The 19827-nt window shown below is 43.0% G+C and overlaps 1 protein-coding gene across 1 annotated transcript in view; it reads left to right on the plus strand.

Moving 5' to 3' along the window:
- Window positions 1-4499: 4499 nt before the first annotated feature.
- Window positions 4500-19827, plus strand: part of adamtsl4 (ADAMTS-like 4) — a 37601-nt gene continuing 22273 nt past the window's right edge. Inside the window, 6 exon segments of the mRNA XM_034101824.2 lie at window positions 4500-4864; window positions 6476-6539; window positions 11404-11739; window positions 11899-12140; window positions 13068-13164; window positions 13166-13735. Coding sequence (XP_033957715.1) covers window positions 4842-4864; window positions 6476-6539; window positions 11404-11739; window positions 11899-12140; window positions 13068-13164; window positions 13166-13735 — 1332 coding nt within the window. The 5' untranslated portion in view covers window positions 4500-4841.

Consider the following 19827-nt stretch of genomic DNA (forward strand, 5'->3'; position numbering starts at 1 on the left):
GCAGTCTTCAAGTTTAACAAAACTTTCACACAGTATGAAGTGGTGAAGTACATGACAGGAATTCTCCATCAGCAGCAGTTCATTGAAATTCAGGTTGTGATACAACACAGTGGTCTATAAGCACTGGACCATAAACATACCAAGGCACTTATTACCCAGCTGCAGGCTTCCACAGCTCTTTTTGGTGGTGTGTCCGATGCCAAACATGGCTGCACTGTGCCAAGACATATCTTACATGCCTGTTCACACAGACATAGATCCTGTTGTTTGTTGTTGTTATGTGTACATACGTGGCCGAGTGGCTTCTATGAATAGGCAACAATGGCTCTTTGTGTGAATAATTGGAACATGGTTATTTCAGCAGTTTCGTCAGCCAATTAGAGTCCGACTGAGCTGACATCTCTCGCTCTCCCTCTCATGTCCTCTTCTCGCCACTGACGACTGTAACTCCTCATTAGAGTTTTCCACTCATCCCCTTCTTTTATCTTTAAGTTTCCCTTTTCTTTTTATTGTCACCCTTACCGACCTTCCTACCTGAGGTCCATCAGGGGCCCTTGCTTTTCAGTCTCACATAACTTTAAAGTGAAATACTTTTAGTGAAAAGGCATCTTTTGGTTTTCTCAGCCACATTCAGATGAGACTGTAAAGATGTCCGCCGTTTTTCTCCTCTGGCTCTCTGTGCCCTTTCCAGAGCACACACGCCCTGCTTTGATCCGGACCCTGGCACAGGATTGGTGGAATGGAGCAAATATTGACTCCATCTGACCCTGACAAATCTCTCCCCCTTCCTGCCTTCTTTCTCTTCCCCTCTCCTTTACACTTGCTCTGTTCCCGTCTAATCTGCCATTACCTCTTTCTCTCACATTCGCCTTTCATCCCCTTTCTGCTGCTGCCTTTCTTTTCACTCCCATTGTGTTGCCGTCTGTCAGTCTCCCTCTCGCGTCGACTCCAGGCTTCTCAGGCTGTCTGTACTGTTGGGTCAGGACTCTCTAATGAGTGAGGAGACATCACAGACAGTTTGAATTTCACACTGTCCAAATGGTTATGGGTCACCTTCATGTGCTGTATGTTGAATAACATGCTACTGCCTTAAGCCTTGAACATATTTGTACACCTGCCAGTCCTTTAACATGCACAGGCAGAGTGTGAAGACATTTGTAAAGGTATGTGCTACCATACTTTCATGCAATGTTCATATGTGCTCCAACCTGGCTGCCACATTTACAAAACCAGACTACACAGAAGCGTAAAGAAAAACCCTTTTTAACCTACATTTAGAAATTGTCCATCTTTGTGCTTTAACCTTCGTGGTTCTTTGTTTTGCTTCCATGTTGGCGAAACCCCAATGTGAATGCAGCTACTTGATGCATGATTGATGCTCTGGATTGTAGATATGACTATAGATATACGTCGGTAAATACTGGCAGAGGAGCTGACCTACACCCCTGCCAAGTCCCAACAATATGTTGAACAGACCTGCACGCCAAGCCATCTCATTGGTAATCCAATTCCTGTTTGAAGTCTGCTTCTAGAGAGAAAGAAATGATAAACGTTACACCAATTGTAGGTACAAGTAAAAAGTAAGCCATGTAAATGTTTCAAATGGTACCCCGTTGAGGTATACAGATTGAAAGAGCATGTTTTGGCCAGAAATATCCATCTGAACTGTCCAAATGTTTGCCTATCCTCCCAGTAGAGCTATTTGTGAAGGCTTTGGCATGTTGGTAGGGTTAGAAGAACATTCAGGGAATTTCTTAAGTCCATAGGATCCATTAGGGCCCCCTGAATGTATGCCAATCCTGACAAAACATAAAATAATTGCGAAGACATATCACTAAAAAACTAAATTGTATTGGTGGTACTGGAGAAATAGTTAGGTGATTCCAGAGTGGGTTAGCTCTATCCCTTAGAGACCATGAACAGTTTATTTAAACAACATCCCATGGCAATCCATCTCAGAGTTGTTCAGCTATTTCAGTCTGGACCAAAGAGGTCCACCGACAGACAAACTGCACCCTCTCCCACACAAAAACGGTTACATACATCTCTGTTGATGCATGTTTCAGCCCTGACTCCTCTTGAGTGATTTTATATTGAGTTATTCTGTCATCATTACAGGAACAATGTTACATGAACAAGGATTACTGGGTCCAGTGGTCTGAAAATAGTTAATTATAACCATCACACAGGTCCTTGTACTCTTCCCCTCTGTTTGACCTATTTGAGTCCCACTGCTGTCCTCACAGGCTGCAGCCCTGACCCTCTGCTGGTCTGCAGAAGCCTAGAGGCCTCATTAACTTTAGCAGTAAAAGGGTTGCGGGCCTGCTGTGTCCGGGCCTGAGGCCGGGCTGTGAGACTGTTTTCTGGAGGCAGGGTGTGTGTACATGCAAGGAGTCTTCTAGTGATGTATCACTCCCATGGGGCCTGGCTACTCTGATCTGCACTGCAATTACTCAGATCGGTCATCCGAGTCGCATAACAGATCTGCGGCTACATGGACACACACACATGCTTGATACAGACATTTTGTTAATCAGGATTTTGTGGTTGGTGTTGCGTGTCGGCAAGCCAACACGTTGGTTATTGCTTCTCAGGGATCCAGAGAGAGAGAGAGGGAGGGAGGTAGGAGTGGAGCAGAGGGCTATAAGTGGTCATGGGCCAATGGTGGCCATGGCAATGACCTCTGGCTAATTGTAGTTACTGATAGACATGCTGCTTAAAAGTACAGAGATATCCATTTCACTAATCTCACGTATAATACACACACACCCTAGTCTAGTGCATGTGTCTAAGCATGTGCATTAACTTCTGGAATCTACCATCCTCATTCCTGATACGCCTTTAATATTAGCTTGTTTTATTTTGACAGATCAGATCATGAGCCCGCTTTGTAATGTGGTTTAAGTCCTAAATTGTGGGATCGCAGCGGGCTTTGAAGTCACTAATCTCCGTCACCATCGCTGCGTCCATGTTGTAGGATGCCTGTCCAAGAAAAGCAGCAGCAGCTTGGCCCTGGGACGTCTCAACCCCTGGGTGTGTTAATATGCGTCCAACCATAACTCACTGCGGACCCGCCCTCCCTATTTACTCATCCGCCTCTCTCATATTTCCAACATCTTGCCTTTCTTCTTAATAGCAACTGGGTGGGAAATATTCATTTTGACGAGATTGGCTGTGATCTCTGCAGTAGGAAACAATGTTTAAGAATCACATGTTCAAAATATTTAAGATTATAACAACTAAAGAAAGCAAAAGAAACACTACATAGTTCCTGTTGACTTCCTTCTACAGGTTTGAGACAAAGTTGGCAAATCAAAATGAACACTTAACACATTTTTTTGACATTCCTATCACCATTCCACTTCCCTACACTGACACAGCTCACAAAGTCCTTTTGCTTTTGAATAAACTGCATTTTAATCTGCCAGTCCTTATTTGTACATCTTTGTGCAATAATGTTGGTTTTTACAATATATTTTTTCTAACAAATTACATTAGGTGGATAAAATCCTAACTAACATTACACCAGAAGTCTCTCAAGATAAACAATTATCAGGGTCTTTACAAATTAGTTAAGCTCTTTATCCCGTGGGGAACCCTGCTTTTTTCCGCTCCACCTCTGTGTCACTCTTCTTTACCCCCCACTGTCCCCTGTGGTGTTGACCAATGTGATTGGTCAACATGTTATTTTTTAGAAAACGATCCTGACTGGCTGGAAAGGTTGGTGGATTGCAACCAAATAAATATTTTGTAAACAAATCAGACCGTTTTCACATCTGCTTTAGACCGCATCCAAGAAGAGTTCACAGCCCACACACACACACACACACACACACACACACACACACACACACACACACACACACACACACACACACACACACACACACACACACACACACACACACACACACACGCACAAACACACACATACACACACAGTCATCATTCCTGCTCAGAAGTGGCTTGTCTCTCGGGTACATATCTGACGGAGCATGTCTGTTTTTGTGCACTTATGTGATTAAACAGTTATGAGAAAACACAGCCATGTTTATATCATTATAAATATATTTTTCACAGCAACTACATGCTGCCAGTGAGTCAACAGCCATATTTCATTCATGCAGAATATATAAAAAAAATAAAATACTTTTCAACATTAATTTTACACTTTGTTACAGAACAATTAGTGTTTGTTTTGGCACAATGTTAAGCCCGTACGTACAGCTTTGTACTTCCATGCTGCAGATGCTGCCAGCTCAGGGCTGTTCCGACAATGAGTAGATCATTTCTACTGATCAGTGTGACCCAGTACAATGTAGCATTCTTAGGCTGGATTGTGCAACTAAGAAAGCGGCTCTGAGAGTTATTATAGCTTAGTCAGGGACCATAGAGGTGTGTGTGTTTATGTGTGAGAGAGAGAGAGAGGGGCAGTGGGAGTATGGTCTATGTGAGTGAAAGAGAGACAGAGTTGTGTAATCTGTCCATTTTGTGTCTCCTGTCTCCCTCCTCTCTCTCCCCCTGGCCCCCTGGCTGCCAGGCGTCACACCAGTTTATAATAAGGACTCAAAAAAAGTTGTCGAGTGAACGGACTGAAAGAGAGAAAAAAAAAACACAGAACCCTTCCCACTCCTAAAATCACGGGGAGTGACTGTGACAGGAGGAAGGGGACAGAGAGAGAGAGAGAAGCTGAAGAAGCCCTTGCAGGACTTCATCACATTTCTTTCAGGACTGCTCGGACCGACACGGACCATAAACCGATCACTAAACCTGGACTGATATTCTATTGCGGTGATTAGTCGCGGAGTGAGGACTTCTGTATAGGAGACTCTTGGAGGAGCATGCGGCTCGGTTTACTATTCAGGTAAAACTTTGACTTTTACAGATGCAACCTGCTGCGTCTCAGTCCGCTTGTACACAACTCCACATGCTGGGGTTTGCATCCTCATTTGAGCGCGTTGAGGGGAATAACTTTGATTACGTTTTTAAAAAAAAAGTTTTACTAAGTATGTTTTGTTGCGAGGTTTTGATTTTTAAGCGCGCCTCTTGTTGCGCACTGGGCGATGTGTTTACAGGAATTTACCCGAAGGCTGGGTTAAAGTTAGATTATTTCTCCTCAGGGCAGATTTTATGTGAGCTTTCCCCGTTGATGCATATCTATTTCTCCCTCTCTCGTTCCCCTTGTCCCCGCGACTCTGAGTTTATTCTACAATGTGCCACTGTAGCGGCCAGGGAAACGTGGACACGGGTAGGGGGTCGTTACTTCGGCATGAGCGGCTCTGTTGTGCCGGACTGTGCAGGACCTTTGTCTGTGCTTTTTGGGGTAGTTATGCAGTCTGGGGTAGGAGAAGTTTCCAGAGACCACGGCGGTACACCACATTGGGAAGAAGGGACCAATTACTCTGCCTACATGTGGCCTGCGGACTGGTGATTGTGGTGATGGTTTGGTTCTCGTGGTGAGCGCTGAATTGTCCATTTTAGCGAGGCGATTAGTAGGCTATCATGTTCAGGCTGCTTTCTTGGCAAATGAATAGATGGTATTACACTTGTTTCCAGTACACTTGTCGCTGGTGTTTTATGGAGACTGTTGTGATAAACCACAAGTATGAACAGACACTAAATGTCTTTAAAACTGGAATGTATCTGAAATATATCACCTTAAAATAAGGAAAGGCTTTAAAGAATCAATGTTAGGAGGAAAATTACCTTCTCACACGCACTGCAACATTTGGTCATGCAAAGTAGTTTATTTCCAGGTTATGGCCACTGACTAAAAATTAAAGGAGACATTTCACATCACCACACACCATAAACCACATACTTTGAACATCAAATAAAAAGTAACTCACAGTTTAAGATGATTTTGGACGTTGTGACTCATTAAGTGTGTGTGTGTGTGTGTGTGTGTGTGTGTGTGTGTGTGTGTGTGTGTGTGTGTGTGTGTGTGTGTGTGTGTGTGTGTGTGTGTGTGTGTGTGTGTGTGTGTGTGTGTGTGTGTGTGTGTGTGTGTGTGTGTGTGTGTGTGTGTGTGTGTGTGTGTGTGTGTGTGTGTGTAAACCCATTAGTTTGTTAGCGCCTCACAGGCTTCCCCAGATTGATTGAGATGTTTGCTTGTGAACACTGAAGGAAAAAATAAACTTTTGTTCACCCCCGCCCGGCCTCACGCCACCTGTAGTGGGAAAGAAAGAGGCATAATTGGTTGCTTAAGTGCAGTTAGGTCACTGGAACATATGATAGGGTGTTCAGTCAACAGGTTTCTGATTTTAAACTGAATGTACATTTGGAGTAAATGTGCAAGAAGTTGATGACCATTGGACAGAGAACAATGAAAGTCTCTATGAGGTCGCACAGCATACCAACTTGACATTTAGGTCATGGAACAATTATGTCTTCTATATAAAGAACCTATTCACCCTGGTGTTTGACATCCTGTACATTTGTCACCTTTTTTACCCTCCATCTTTCATCCCTGCAGGCTCTATGTGCTGTGGGGCTTTGTGGTGGTCACGACCTCCGTGACCAAGGCTGCCAAGAGAAAGGTGAGTCATTAGCTCAATTAAAGTAAGATCTACTGACAACAGCCTCATCATGGGGGGGGGGGGGGGGGGAGCGCACAATCAAAACAAAAACTCACAATTTGTCATGACATAAATCCTGATTGGTCCATATGTTCTTTGAGAGTGTTATAGGATGCTGCAAATGCTGAAACTTGCCGCAAAGCGATCATCTTCTTATTGGTGTTTTTTTGGTCCGTTTTAATATATTGAATAGTAAAGAGGCAGACTGGAATTGGGGGAGAGAGATAGGGGCATGGGCGTAGGAAGCATCCTCAATGTGGGTAGGATAATTTGACAGGGGGTGTGGGTGGGTGGTGGAACTCACCTCAGGGGGTCCGGGGGCATGCTCCCCCGGAAGATTATTTTTTAAAGTTAAATGCATCAATCTGGTGCACTTTGAGAGCAAAATTAGGGACTAAATCTATGGATACATCTCTCAACACCCTGCATGTGAAACAGAACTGTAAACAGATTTACTTTTTCTTTATGCATATTTTACAAATCACTCCCCTTTTAAACTGTATTTTTGTGTTACTGTCCTGTAGTATGAGTTAGAATTATTTCATACCTGTTATTCTCTTATTTTTTATAACTATTATGATCATATAAAGCCAAGTTGTGCCTTGGAAATACTTATTTACATAAATGATTACCAAACCGTTTGAGACCCACTACTTAGACTAAAGTGAACTATCTAAACACTCAGAGAGTCCTTTACCTCACTGAGCTGTAGTTATCAGCCTCTCAGTCTGACAGGAGAGGACTCTCCCTCCACCTCTTTAATAACATCACCTTATATCCGGGTGCTAATGGGGCACGCTTGTGGAGAACTGTTAGCGCCGGAGCCTCGCAGCGTGGAAACTGTGGCGCGCATAATTTTACAACTAAAGACACAGCTACACAAAAAACGCAGCATGTGTACGGCTCAGAGAATCTGCCTTGGTACAAAGTAGCAGTGAAAACATGGTACGGATTTTCATTGATTTGGGCATTCTCACAATAAGCAAGTGGAATGGATTTGATAATGAAGCACTGACACAGCGCTCTACAGAGAGTGGCGAGTGGATAGACCGATTCACGGACTTTACGCATAGTAAAAGTGGGGGGGGTCTAAACTAATTATTTGAAAAGGTGGGGGGGACTTGTCCCATCCTCATATAATGGCTGCGACGCCCATGGATAGGGGTGATACAGGCAAGATAGGCTGGAGACTACTGATGACGCATGAGCTTTAACAATTTGCTGCTCTCTTTCTCTTAGATAAATTGACGACACAATCCATAGTCTTGTTTCTTGCAAAAAAGCCAAAGTCCAGCCGAAGCTAACCTAAGACTTTATCAGTTAGTCGATCATGTTTGCAGGTGTTAAGTTTAAAATTCCCCCTTTGTGTCAGCATCCCTTCACAGCTGAGAGAGAAAACAACTTTAGAAGAAAACCTCTTGATTTGAATCAGACTGCTGAATCAACATATCAGTTCTGGATCTGGATCTGGATCTGGATTAATACTGAGCAGAACCCAGAGGTATCACGCTCAGTGGGGGATGGATGATCCCCGCTAAATGTCTCTTAAAATTTGCCGGAAGCACTCCACGGTTTCTGCGATGACAGCTTCTTCTGGTAGCAAATTCCACTCTCTGATTGTTCTCGGAAAGAAGGACTATTTAAGAGTGTCACTAGTTGCGAAAATTCGCTCGAAGTTCAAAGGGTTGGCTTTGCGGGTTGCACTTCTTCTAACTGGCTCTAGGTATATTGATGCATCAATGGCTGAGATGTTATGGACAATCTTGAAGAAGAGAACCAAACGAGCCAATTGCCGCCTTTCACTTAATTCCACCCAGTTCAACCGCTTGAGCATTTCTGTGACACTGCTGTCCCATTCATAATCTCCAAAAATGAATCTTGCACCTCTTCTTTGTACTGATTCCAGGGCATCACTGTCTTTATCAGTGTAGGGGTCCCAGACCGAGCTGGCGTACTCTAGTTTAGAACGTACTAGGGCCACAAAAGCTGTCTCCTTCAGTTTCTGGGGACAGCGTCGCAGGTTCCGGCGTAGGAAGCCGAGCGAACGGTTTGCCTGTGTTACAATTTGGCCAATGTGTTGGCCAAATTTCAGGTTGTTATGGATTTCTACCCCAAGATAAGGCTGGTGGGTCACCTCTTTTAACACCTGGCCACATAGAGTATAGTTTTTAATGTGCGGGTTTGTTGATCTGCTTGTTCGTAGGATGTAGCACTTACTAGTATTAAAGCACATTCCCCAAGTGTTAGCCCATTCCTGAAGTCTAGTCAGGTCACCCTGTAGGTCTTCTTGGTCACTTCCATTTTTAATAGGCCTGTAGAGCAGGCAGTCATCCGCGAATAACCGCACTGTAGATGCTACATGTGACGGCAGGTCATTAATGTAGCATAAGAAAAGCAATGGACCCAGCACAGTGCCTTGTGGGACACCAGAGTCAACGTGAACTGTACTTGATTTCACCCCTTCTACGACTACTTGTTGGCTTCTTTGCATGAGAAAGGTTGTGGTCCAATCAAGTATTGGGCCGGTTATACCCATATGGGCCAGCTTTAGCAACAAGTTTCTGAACTTTGGAATTTTGGTCATAGATCTTTTCACGAGTAAACAAGCTTGAAGCATTTTTCTGATAATCTGTTTGAGTTGCTAAATAGTTTATTGAGTGCATTGTTTTTTTTATTAATATTGGCTATTTAGAAACATGTGAAATAAGTTTCTAGTAGTTTGTAATTATCACCTGAATCCTCAACTCTTTCAGATTTTACTGAGCTTTATGGTGTTTCATATTGTTTAGCTGTCTGACCACAGCTTTACTGTGTGGTTCACTAACAGCGCTGTGTTAGGCCGCGGCGGGCTGATCGAAAAAACTCAGTTCTCTAAACACAAAACAGCAGACACAGTTTGTGAGTAACTTATGAAAAAGTGGAGCATTTAGCAGCTCCGGATATTCCCCTCAGGAGTTATGGTTAGGGTAGACAAAAACCGAGCTAAAAGATAGTGAATAACAGACTGACATGAACTAGGTGTCCATAATCGTTACTCCAAATGAATGATAGTGTTGGTGCTTGGCTGTAGGGATGTGTAGATACAAAAAACTGAGGTTTGTGAAAGAAAAACTCATGATAAGGTGATGATATATTAATATAGTTAACCATTTGTTTGAGCTGCCCCCAATTGGAGAAAATTCTGTTGCTGCACTGATAGTAACAGTTGACCCTGTTGCAGCCAAAACAATCTGACAATAAAGTTCTTCCTAATACAGAAAAAAAGAGTGGATTTGTCTTACATTGGAAATAAGTCAAATGCTCCTTCACTGCCAGTATGGTGTGAAGGAATGTTGACATCATAAAAAAGAGCTTATTGTACATATGGACATATAAGTATTGGCTTATGACAGAATTTAAAACAGACCATATAAAGGGGCCCACTGCTGGAGAGAGCCCACAGTAGTACAATATTTATTTTAACATGTAATAACAGAGGGGGCAGAATCACAGCCCCTCTGCTGTCTGCAGGCGGTACAGTGTGACAGGAGTTGAACCAGGAGTTGAACCAGTAGCTGCAGAGGTCAGCGGCGGCTGCTGCAGGGTCACTGCACGGAGCTCATTAATGGTCCCAGTTATGTGGCAGCTGTGTGTTTGATGTCACTCATTACAACAAACCACACCTCCTCCCCAGAAACACACACACACCATTGAGACACACATACACAGAGTCATTAGGCCTGTCTGCGTCACCGCCCCTTATCTCTCTCACCCCTTTTTCTCCCACACTCCTGCCAGTTTACATCAGATCTTTTAATCTGGAGAAAACAATATTGGTGTACCAAAAAACAAGAGTGGCCTCCTACACCTGCCCCCTCTCTCCACAAACAGTTTGTACAGTATGTTTACTTGCATATTCCTGCCCTTGTACACAAATATGTACACACTTAAAGAGAGAGGGGAGGGAGAAGTGGAGGGCAGATTTGTGTTTTGGTTTCTTTCTGAATGGAAACTTTTGTTCAGCTCTCACGTTTGCCAGGCCAGTGATTCAGTTATGAAATGAGAGCAGAAACATTTATCCCCACCACAGAGGGAGAGATCAAAGCCTGCCCTGGCACCCTTGTAAATGCACTCACACATATGATACATATAAATACAAATACATGAATAAGCATATCAGCCCCGTTTTTGTCGTTTCTACAGTGCATGCATATGACACCAGCTCCAATAAATGTATAAGCTGCTGGCAGGTGACTGAGGCTGAGGATTTATATTTTGGCCTCAGAGGAAGGAAACTCACGAGACTCAGCTCATCAGCGGACTTACAGTAGTTCCTGTGAAGAAATAAGTCCCTCCAGAAATTTTTGATTTTGCAATGGCAACGTTAAGTACTTCTTTAAAATATTGCCAAGGCTTGCAGTTTAACATTTTTACAGAAGAGTTTAGTTACAGTCAGTTGTGGAGCACCAGCCAAACTTATTTTGGCTGGCTTATGTGTTCATTCAGCCCTCACATTTTTAAAGGGTACAAATGTACGAATGAGTACAGATAATTTTTTACTCAATTCAGCAGAGGTGTTTATATAACAGTGAACCTTTGGTCATTGGTCAAGTGACATCACTAAAACCAAATTTGTATTTCAGTCATTTGCAAGCAAATAGCTACATATTTTCTATTTCCTACTTCTTAATAAGATATTTTTCTATTACATATGATTTATTCAGTATCTGAATTAATGTCGAATTGTACTTTTGTTTGAACAAAGCAAGACACTGATTATAATTAACCTTTGAATAAAAAAACAAATGTCTGAATAATCAATTGTGTGTGTGTGTGTGTTTCTCAGGTGGCTGGCAGACAGTCTCGACAGGTGTTTGAGGTGGAGCCTGTGGAGGGGGTGTGGTCTGACTGGGAGGAGTGGTCTGGCTGCTCTCAGACCTGCGGGGTGGGCGCCTCCCAGAGGAGCAGGATGTGTTTACCTCCTCCACCTCAACACACCCCTCCCCTCTCCCACTCTCCACCTAACTGGGCAGGATATTTGCCCGGGGGCCTCGGGGGTCCGGTCCTCTCACCTGTGCGCCCCTACTACCCTCCTCATTACCCCGGGCAACGACAGCCTTATCACTCCCCGTCGATCTCCACCAATCAAAACCCAGGACTGTCTCTGTATCGGAATACTAACGGAGCAGGAGCAGGAGGAGGAGCAGGAGGAGGAGGAGGAGGAGGAGGAGGAGGAGGAGGAGGAGGAGAAGGAGGAGGATTAGGAGGAAGAGAAGGAGGATTAGGAGGAAGAGAAGGAGGAGGAGGAGGAAGAGGAAGAGAAGGAGTATTAGGAGGAAGAGGAGGAGGAGGAGGAGCTCCTGTACTGGGAGAGGCAAATCCAAACCCTCCTTTTTACCAGCCGGAATTCAACCCAAACAATCAAGACCATGTGTCAGTTTACCGATCGCCGTACCACGCTCCATCACAGGGCTACAACCAACCAGCACGCACCATCAGGAGACCGACCAATCCCGGAGCAGCGAGGGCTATAGGGAGCAGAAGGTCTGTCTCTGCCAATCGGGAGGGTTTAACCTCAAGGAGGTGAGTGAGACATCACAGATATAATAATTGTTCAACTTTAAAATGTCTTACATATATATTAATATATTGTGATCATAATTAAATGTCTGGGAGAAAATGTCAATATTGAATATCCAGTGTTTTAACTGTTTTAACATTTTCAAACTTTTCTTATACTTTGTTTAGTATTGTTTTAAGGTTTAAAGGTTAATGGTCAGTGGACAATAGAAAAATGCTGATTCAATCAATTTTCCAGTGAACAGAAGCTTTCACATGTGCTTTGCTAAGTTTGTCTTTTCCAGGAAACTGACTACAGCACACAGGAAGTGAGATTTGCGTTGCTGGCAATAAAAGTAACAATGACCTTGTTGAAAACCTGTAATCTCTGGAAAATGTTACAGATCGTTGACATATAAACAAACACCAAAATATAATATTCCAGATATAAATAAAATCCTCAGAGGACCATTTAAAGCAAATGCTCAGGATTCATTCTGGGGCCATTAGTTAAAGTGATGACATTGCTTAGGCATTAGAGAGAGTTGTTTTTGAGTGGTGGGAGTTGGAGTTATGCCCATAACTGGTATCTGCTGTGTTATTACATCATTAGTTCTGTCACACCACCAGGCACTGCGTTGCTATGCCCGCTGGATAATATCAGATATGATTTCTGATGTTGTACAGCTAACATGAACTGTATCTCAAATGTATCCTGGTTTTCAGTTTCCCTATCTCTGCCACTGCCTCCTGTTCTTTCTGTACATCTCTTTAAACTTCCTCTTTCTTCTTCTTCTTCTTCTTCTTCTTCTTCTTCTTCTTCTTCTTCTTCTTCTTCTTCTTCTTCTTCTTCTTCTTCTTCTTCTTCTTCTTCTTCTTCTTCTTCTTCTTCTTCTTCTTCTTCTTCTTCTTCTTCTTCTTCATTGTTTTGTTATTCTTTTCGACTCGCAGATCGTCCGCCATCCGTCCAGGTCAATTTGGGTACGGCAGGGTCCCGTTCTCTCTTCCTCTGCATCGCCAAAACCGGCAGGCTCGTCACACTGTTAACTGGCACCGATGCTAAAACAGCTGGACTCAATGAAGACGATGCAGAAAATAACAAGAAAGAGGAAGAGGAGACTGGGAGTGAGGGAGAAGATAGACAGGCGGCTAGGCGTCAGGAGGCGCTTGCTGCTGCTGAGGAACTTCCCACAAAGACCACAACAATTGGTCAACCCCACCGCCACGTTAACAGACCCCCACAAACCAACACAGAGCACAGGAGGGCAAGAGTCCCACCCCCTCACCCCTTTTCTCGCTCTTCATCAACATCTCTGCTTCCCAATCGCCACCGCTTTGACTGGCACTCCGTCACCGCTCCTCCTCCTCCCATCCCTCCTCTCTCCCGCCCAAATTCCCCTGCCGTCACCCCACCTTTTTCCCCCCCTCTCCATCGCTCCAGCTCCATTCACAGAGACAGGGAGCTCCACCCAGGCTTCGCACCCACAGGCGACATCTACCCACTGCAGCACCCCCACATCCCACACATGGGGGGGGAATCTGGCAGGGATGGAGGAAGAGGAGCTCAGGTGTACAGGTGCTCTGGACCGGAGAAGGAGTACCGCAGGTGCTTCTCCCAGGTAAGATCTCCCACCGCCCCTGACCTCAGAAATCAGATATCTCACTTATTTCACACCCTTGTATTAATCTCGTTCATAGCAGCTCCCCAGTGCGTATCCCCTGAGCCCCTCTACTTTATTCATCTTCCAGTTATGCGTGATTTATATGCATGCCGTGTGTTGAAGGGAGCAGTTAGGCGGACGGTAACCGAGGAGTTGAAGGTCAGCAGAGTGTATTTGATAGGTAGATCATTCCCCAGCTCCAACACTAGCCGGTTGTCTTTGAGCATTCGGTTGGAAACTGACTGCAACTGCTCCAAGGCATGTGCGTGTATTCCGGGTCACTACCAGGCTACACACCTCCGTTGTGAAGCTATACACATGTCTTTTCAACTGATATCACATGCGTGTGAGTATAACTTTGCAAAATCTGCGTCCTAGTGTGCGCAAAAGTGTGTCCGTGCAAATCATCGTAATGTCCTGTTTGGCTCGGGCCTGCAGGGATGATTGGGGTTGCGACCTTCTCCATACCTCTCAGTGCGAGCATTATCAGTATAAACGTGTGCATACGTGCTGGAAACCCAGACAGGTCGGGCATGTCAGACGGGCCAACTCATCCTCAACACTCAGGTGATAAACGCAGGTTGACCTCGCAGTTACTCAAGTTTCACTGAGACAGGAATGCCATGCTTGATTTCACTCAATTAAATGAGATTGAGAGTGAATATCATAGATAAAGAGTTTTTAGTGATCACGTTTGACCTTGAGATCTATTGAATGTCCTTTATTCATATATTGTTATATTGTGAATCTATTATGTTGGAATATTGAAAAGCATAGAAAACGGAACTTTTTTAGAAGCACATCCTGACACTATATCTTAAATCAGCTGCTCGCACTTGAATACCGTTCACATTTTCCACTTTTTTTGCTAAAGCTGCTTCAAATTAACATCAGGCTCTCTATCAATTCTTCCCAGAGAGAGCAACAAAAAAATGTTCATGAGCAAGTACAACAATACAACTGCTACTGGAGCATTTTCCTTGGTCAATTATAAGTGTCCTTCACTTAGAGTCTGCACGGATCTGATTCTTTTGATGTTTCTGGGCAGCTTACATTGATCCCTTCTGTTTGTGTTTGATAGCCAGCTAGTTGCCGGCTTCAGCTCAATACAAATGTAGCTAACTTGACACTGGAACTGAATTTATGATGAAGACAAAATCATTGTACACCTGCATTCAACATGTTTATGTTAACATACAAAAAATGGTATCAAAAAAGTATTGTTTGGTATTAGGAGCGGGGATAAAAAGAGGTATCAATACCAAGACTTATGTAACAATAGTAAAACTAAATAATGTGAGAGATCTCTGGGCTTCCCAAAATGCTACTTAAAAATTCAGCGGTGAGAAAGTGTCACTCCGCATTGAGTTTCATAAAAATCGATAAACCATGTGAGATATCGCTTGTGAGTGATGGAGGGACGACGGATGAAATAAACCGCAGAAAACTAATCCATCGCATTTTTAATATTCGATAAAAAATACTCAGAGGGACATTTGACCAAGTCATTTGATTCCCATGGACCACTTATAGCAGGTCTGTCTTGAGTGACAGCTTAGGAGGAGATGATAAGATTGAAGTTAAATACCACACACACACTACGCTCTCGTTTCCTACTCTCATGCTATTTCTACAACTGGCTCTCATGGATGGGAAGTAGACACTTGAATTTGGGGCCAGGTTGGCACTGGTGGCCTCTTGACTTTCCTCTCTTTAGATAATTTGGCAGGCTTTCTTGCCCTCTTTCATCCCTCTTTTTTTCTTCCTCTTTGTCTCTGCAGGGCTCTGTGTGATAGTCTCCATGTTAAAAGAGATTTAGTAGCTGGCATTATACTCGCTCTGCGTGTGCCAGCACCGCTAATAGCAGTCCTGTGACGGCTCAGCCTGACTCATTACATATTTACCCAATGTTAGCCTCTGCTTTAGCCTTGTTTGCTCCTGCAGGCTCCACATTTGTATATGTCCTTTTCATTGTTTAAATGTAGGTTTTAGTGCTGATGAATGCGGGACTTTGTCCAGGCATGTATGTACTGTATATATTTGTGAGTGTGTGTGTGAGATTGAGCCAGACTGAGTGTGACACATCCCATTATCTATTAGGTGTGTTTGTCATAACACACAGCGCCTGAGGCCCAGCACAAGTGCGATTGGCTGTGTGTATGTGTGTTTTTACTGTTGCATAGAAGCAAGAGGGAAACCAAGAGAGGGACTGAAGAAACGAGGAGGGCAAAAGGGGAAGATTGTGTGTGTGTTGGTGTGAAGAAAGTGACGCAGTTAAGTAGTAGTGAAAGAGAGCACTGTTTTTAGAAAATCTGCACACTGTAGTGAGAGGACAAGCTTAAGGGTGAGAGAAAAGGTGACGAGGCAAAGAAGAAATGGAGATGAAGGCTGGTGAGGATGAGTGGGAGGCGAGTTTGTGTCATAGGATTCAGGGAAAAGGGTGGTTGTGTGAGGGAGAGACAGAGAGAGAGAGAGAGAGAGAGAGCAGAGTGTAACAAGAGGAGAAGTTATTCTGTCAGAGGGAGAGGGGTGAAAAAAAAAAGTGGAATATGAGAAGAAGCTGGCTGAAAAAAAAGTGAAGAAACACAGCAGCTCATAACAGATATTTCACAGAAAGACTTATACTCCTCTTCTTTCTTTCTTAAGTTTTTGATTTGGTTGATTCTTTAAGCATTCCCTCTTGCCTTGACTCCTCTTCCTGTACTCCTCAGAGTAAATATTTGCCATAAATCACTAACAGTGCGTTCTTCGGTGACAGCAAATGAGGCGAGATCATAAGCATGTGGATATAAGAAATATGTAGGTAGCCGTTCACCACATGGCCTATATGTCATTTCCAATGGGAATGGGGGAGAGGGGTCTCTGCGTCTTTTCAACATGTTAATCTGTTCACATGAGTCGCCTTCAAAGATTGCCTTGACAAATGTTACATGCTTCATACAGTCTAGAGCTGCAATTAATGATTATTTTTCATCAGCGGCTGATGATTTTTAAAGAACAATATTAGCTAGAAAATGTCAAAATGTATTGAAAAAAGAGCCCAAACATAATTAGTTTTTTCGGATTAGTTGCCCAAAGACCCAACATTACATTAATTTTTGATTAATTGATTATTTTCATAGCCGGTAATTTTAGCACAAGTCACTGGTAGACCCTGCTGCAGGTGCTGCTACTCAAGGCTGAAAAAGCACTTATATAAGCCTTGTTATAAACTTTAAATATGACACTATCTGTCATAAAGGACACGGTCTCCATCAGGGAAACTCAATTTGGTAAGTGCAAGATCAACGACTCCATAATCATTTGTTATTTTCAGACATACTCAAATGAATTTAGGGTATAAAGTTCACGTATTGTTGAAGAACATCTGACTTTATTGTTCTCTTTAGTAGACATAATAATGTACCTTAAAAAACACATAATACTTGAAACACACACAAAACTCTGATATATTTCGCTCACCGATACCTGAGTTTGTGTTGCCGTGGTTTCGGGCGGCTGCAGCGAGATTCAGATGATCTAATCACAGTCTGTCATTAAACAGGCGGTATTACACAGGAAATGTATGATTATGACTCTCAGCAGAGCAACACTCGTCAGATAATGACTGGGTGCAGATCCTGCCACGCTTGCTGTTGTTTTCATGAAGTGCCGAACACTCACCAGATGTTTTGGTTTTCGGGACCCGAGCACACACACAAACAAACCCACACTCAATCACCTCGATTCATTTAGACTGCTCTGTTCTGTTTTTGCTTCATTACTTTAACAAGCTAAATTACCTGCTTCTGTACAAGAAACAGGTACCTGTGCTTGTTAAACTCTGTTTATATCGGCTCCTGGGTGCGAGAGTTTCCCTTTCTTTCATGTTTCGTTTTTTTCCCCAGTTCTGCCTTTCCTCTCACTCACCCCATCTGTCATTTCTTAATTCTCTCTTTCATTTAAAACTGTAATCTTTCTTCAAAGAAAAAAGTAGCTTACTTGTATTTAAATCAGACAAGGAGAAGACAAGAAAGGGATAAGTGTAGTTTCCAAGAATGTCTAACTTTTCATCTATCCATGAAAGACTCTTTTATATTGAAAAACGTTCCTCTTTTTTGTCCTGGTCAAGATAATCAGCATTAACACTCAGTACAAGATGAAGAACAGTAGACACTACAGCATACAAATCAAGATATGCTACAGAATCATAATATTTCTCATAAAACAAAAGATTTTATACACAAAACAACCAAATATTCGGCAGACAAAGGTCAGATCGCACAGCTCCTGCAGCAATTATTTGAAATCAGTCCAACTTGTGCAATTTTAGATCCAATTTCTGAAAGTTCCCGGCAGAGGAAGCATCATTACTGTCTACACTAAAAGCTCTTTTACATAGTTGAGTGCAAACTTTGGAAACTGTTCATAAAAAACCAACCTTGGGAACTAAGATCAAAGCTGTCCACACTTTCTACTGCTCTCTTTCACGCCCATGTGCTATTATGAAAATATGTGTTATATCAAGAGTTATCACCATGGTGTGTTTAATAAGATGTGGCTTTCTAGATTTGCTGCATGGAAAGTGGAACACGGAGGGATTGTCATTTTCAGTGCTTTGGAGCAAAGTTCTGGTTTTATTTGTTGAATTTGTGGTGTTGATGTTTATCTTGAGTTTTTCTTTTCTTCTCTTGTTCTTATATTTGGTGAGAACATGTAAGTTGTTTTGAGGCTCAAACTCAAATTTCTCCTGAGAATAACAGCCACTGTTCTTGCCGTTGGTCCCGCGCAGCACGGGGCCTCCTTCTCTGTTGATGGATGAGCAGTGTTTCCTCCGGGGGACTCAAGACTTTACCCCCTCAGGGTCAAGGCTGAGCGCTGGGTGGTGCCCCTCAAAGCGCCGGGGAAAATGGCCTTGGTCACAAGATTATCTGGAGAATGTTAATCACTGAGAACAAACACTTACACATACACACACATATGATCATTTGTCATGGATTTGTGTGCATGCATACAGTGATTAGTCTTGGCGTGTGAAGTGTGTTGTTGTATGTGTGCAGGGGCCAGCGGTCACTTGTTCTGTCTGTGTAGTCGCAGTAATTCTTGAGGAATGACCGGCCAGCCTTAACCTGTATGTGGTACTGAGGCGATATCTGGCCAGCTGTGCAGGCAGAGACTTGCATGGAGAATGACGATGTGTCACCTGGGCTTTCCCTAAGGAAACACACATGTGGTAAAAGGTTCCCTCCTTCCTCATAATCTGGTTCGCCTGAAAACCCATTAGTCTTGCCTGGCTTGATGTTTGGGTTTCACATAAGAGTGCTATGTGTGCCCAGGATTGGCTTGTAGGTGTTTATACGGTATGTGTGTGGCATGTGTGTGTGTTTGCACAGAACAACGCTTTCACTCTATCCCCCTCTTCTGCTTCACGTGCGCTTATATTGCCAACAGACGTTTTCCTCCTGCCCCCACCCTGGTAGTTAAACACATCTGTAACTTTCACTGCTCCAGTACCAAAACACTGACTGTCTCTCAGCTGCATTCACTTTCACTTCACCTGTTCTCGGCTGCTATCCTTCTTTTACTATGTCACACAGTAGCAGCCAGATTTTCTATTTTTCATTTCATGCTTCTTTCATGTTAACTTATAAATCAAGAAGCCTCTCAGTGACTTTAAGTTACTTTGATTGTATTTAAAGAAAGGGTAACACTTTATATTAAGGTACACAAATTAACCATCAACTAGTTGTTAATTAACATGCATATTAGCAGTATATTGGCTCTTTATTAGTCATTATAAAACACTTATTAATGCCTTATTCTGCATGACCATATTCTATAAGTAATAAGCCATTAGTTGAGAGTTTTTCCTCAATAACCCTCTAGTTAGTACTTATTTATTGCAAGTAAGGAAGTTGTTACATGAGTTTTGGTCTTAATATGCTCTGCTCAATAATGGGCTTAATAAGGCAGGAGTAGTACCACAAGAATAGTTATTCTTCCATAATAACATCATAACAAATATGATCTCTTCTTATGTAACAAGACATGAAACTATACGTGTTAATTGT

The sequence above is a fragment of the Pseudochaenichthys georgianus genome, chromosome 16 (genome assembly GCF_902827115.2).
Source record: "Pseudochaenichthys georgianus chromosome 16, fPseGeo1.2, whole genome shotgun sequence".
Taxonomy (NCBI): Eukaryota; Metazoa; Chordata; class Actinopteri; order Perciformes; family Channichthyidae; genus Pseudochaenichthys; species Pseudochaenichthys georgianus.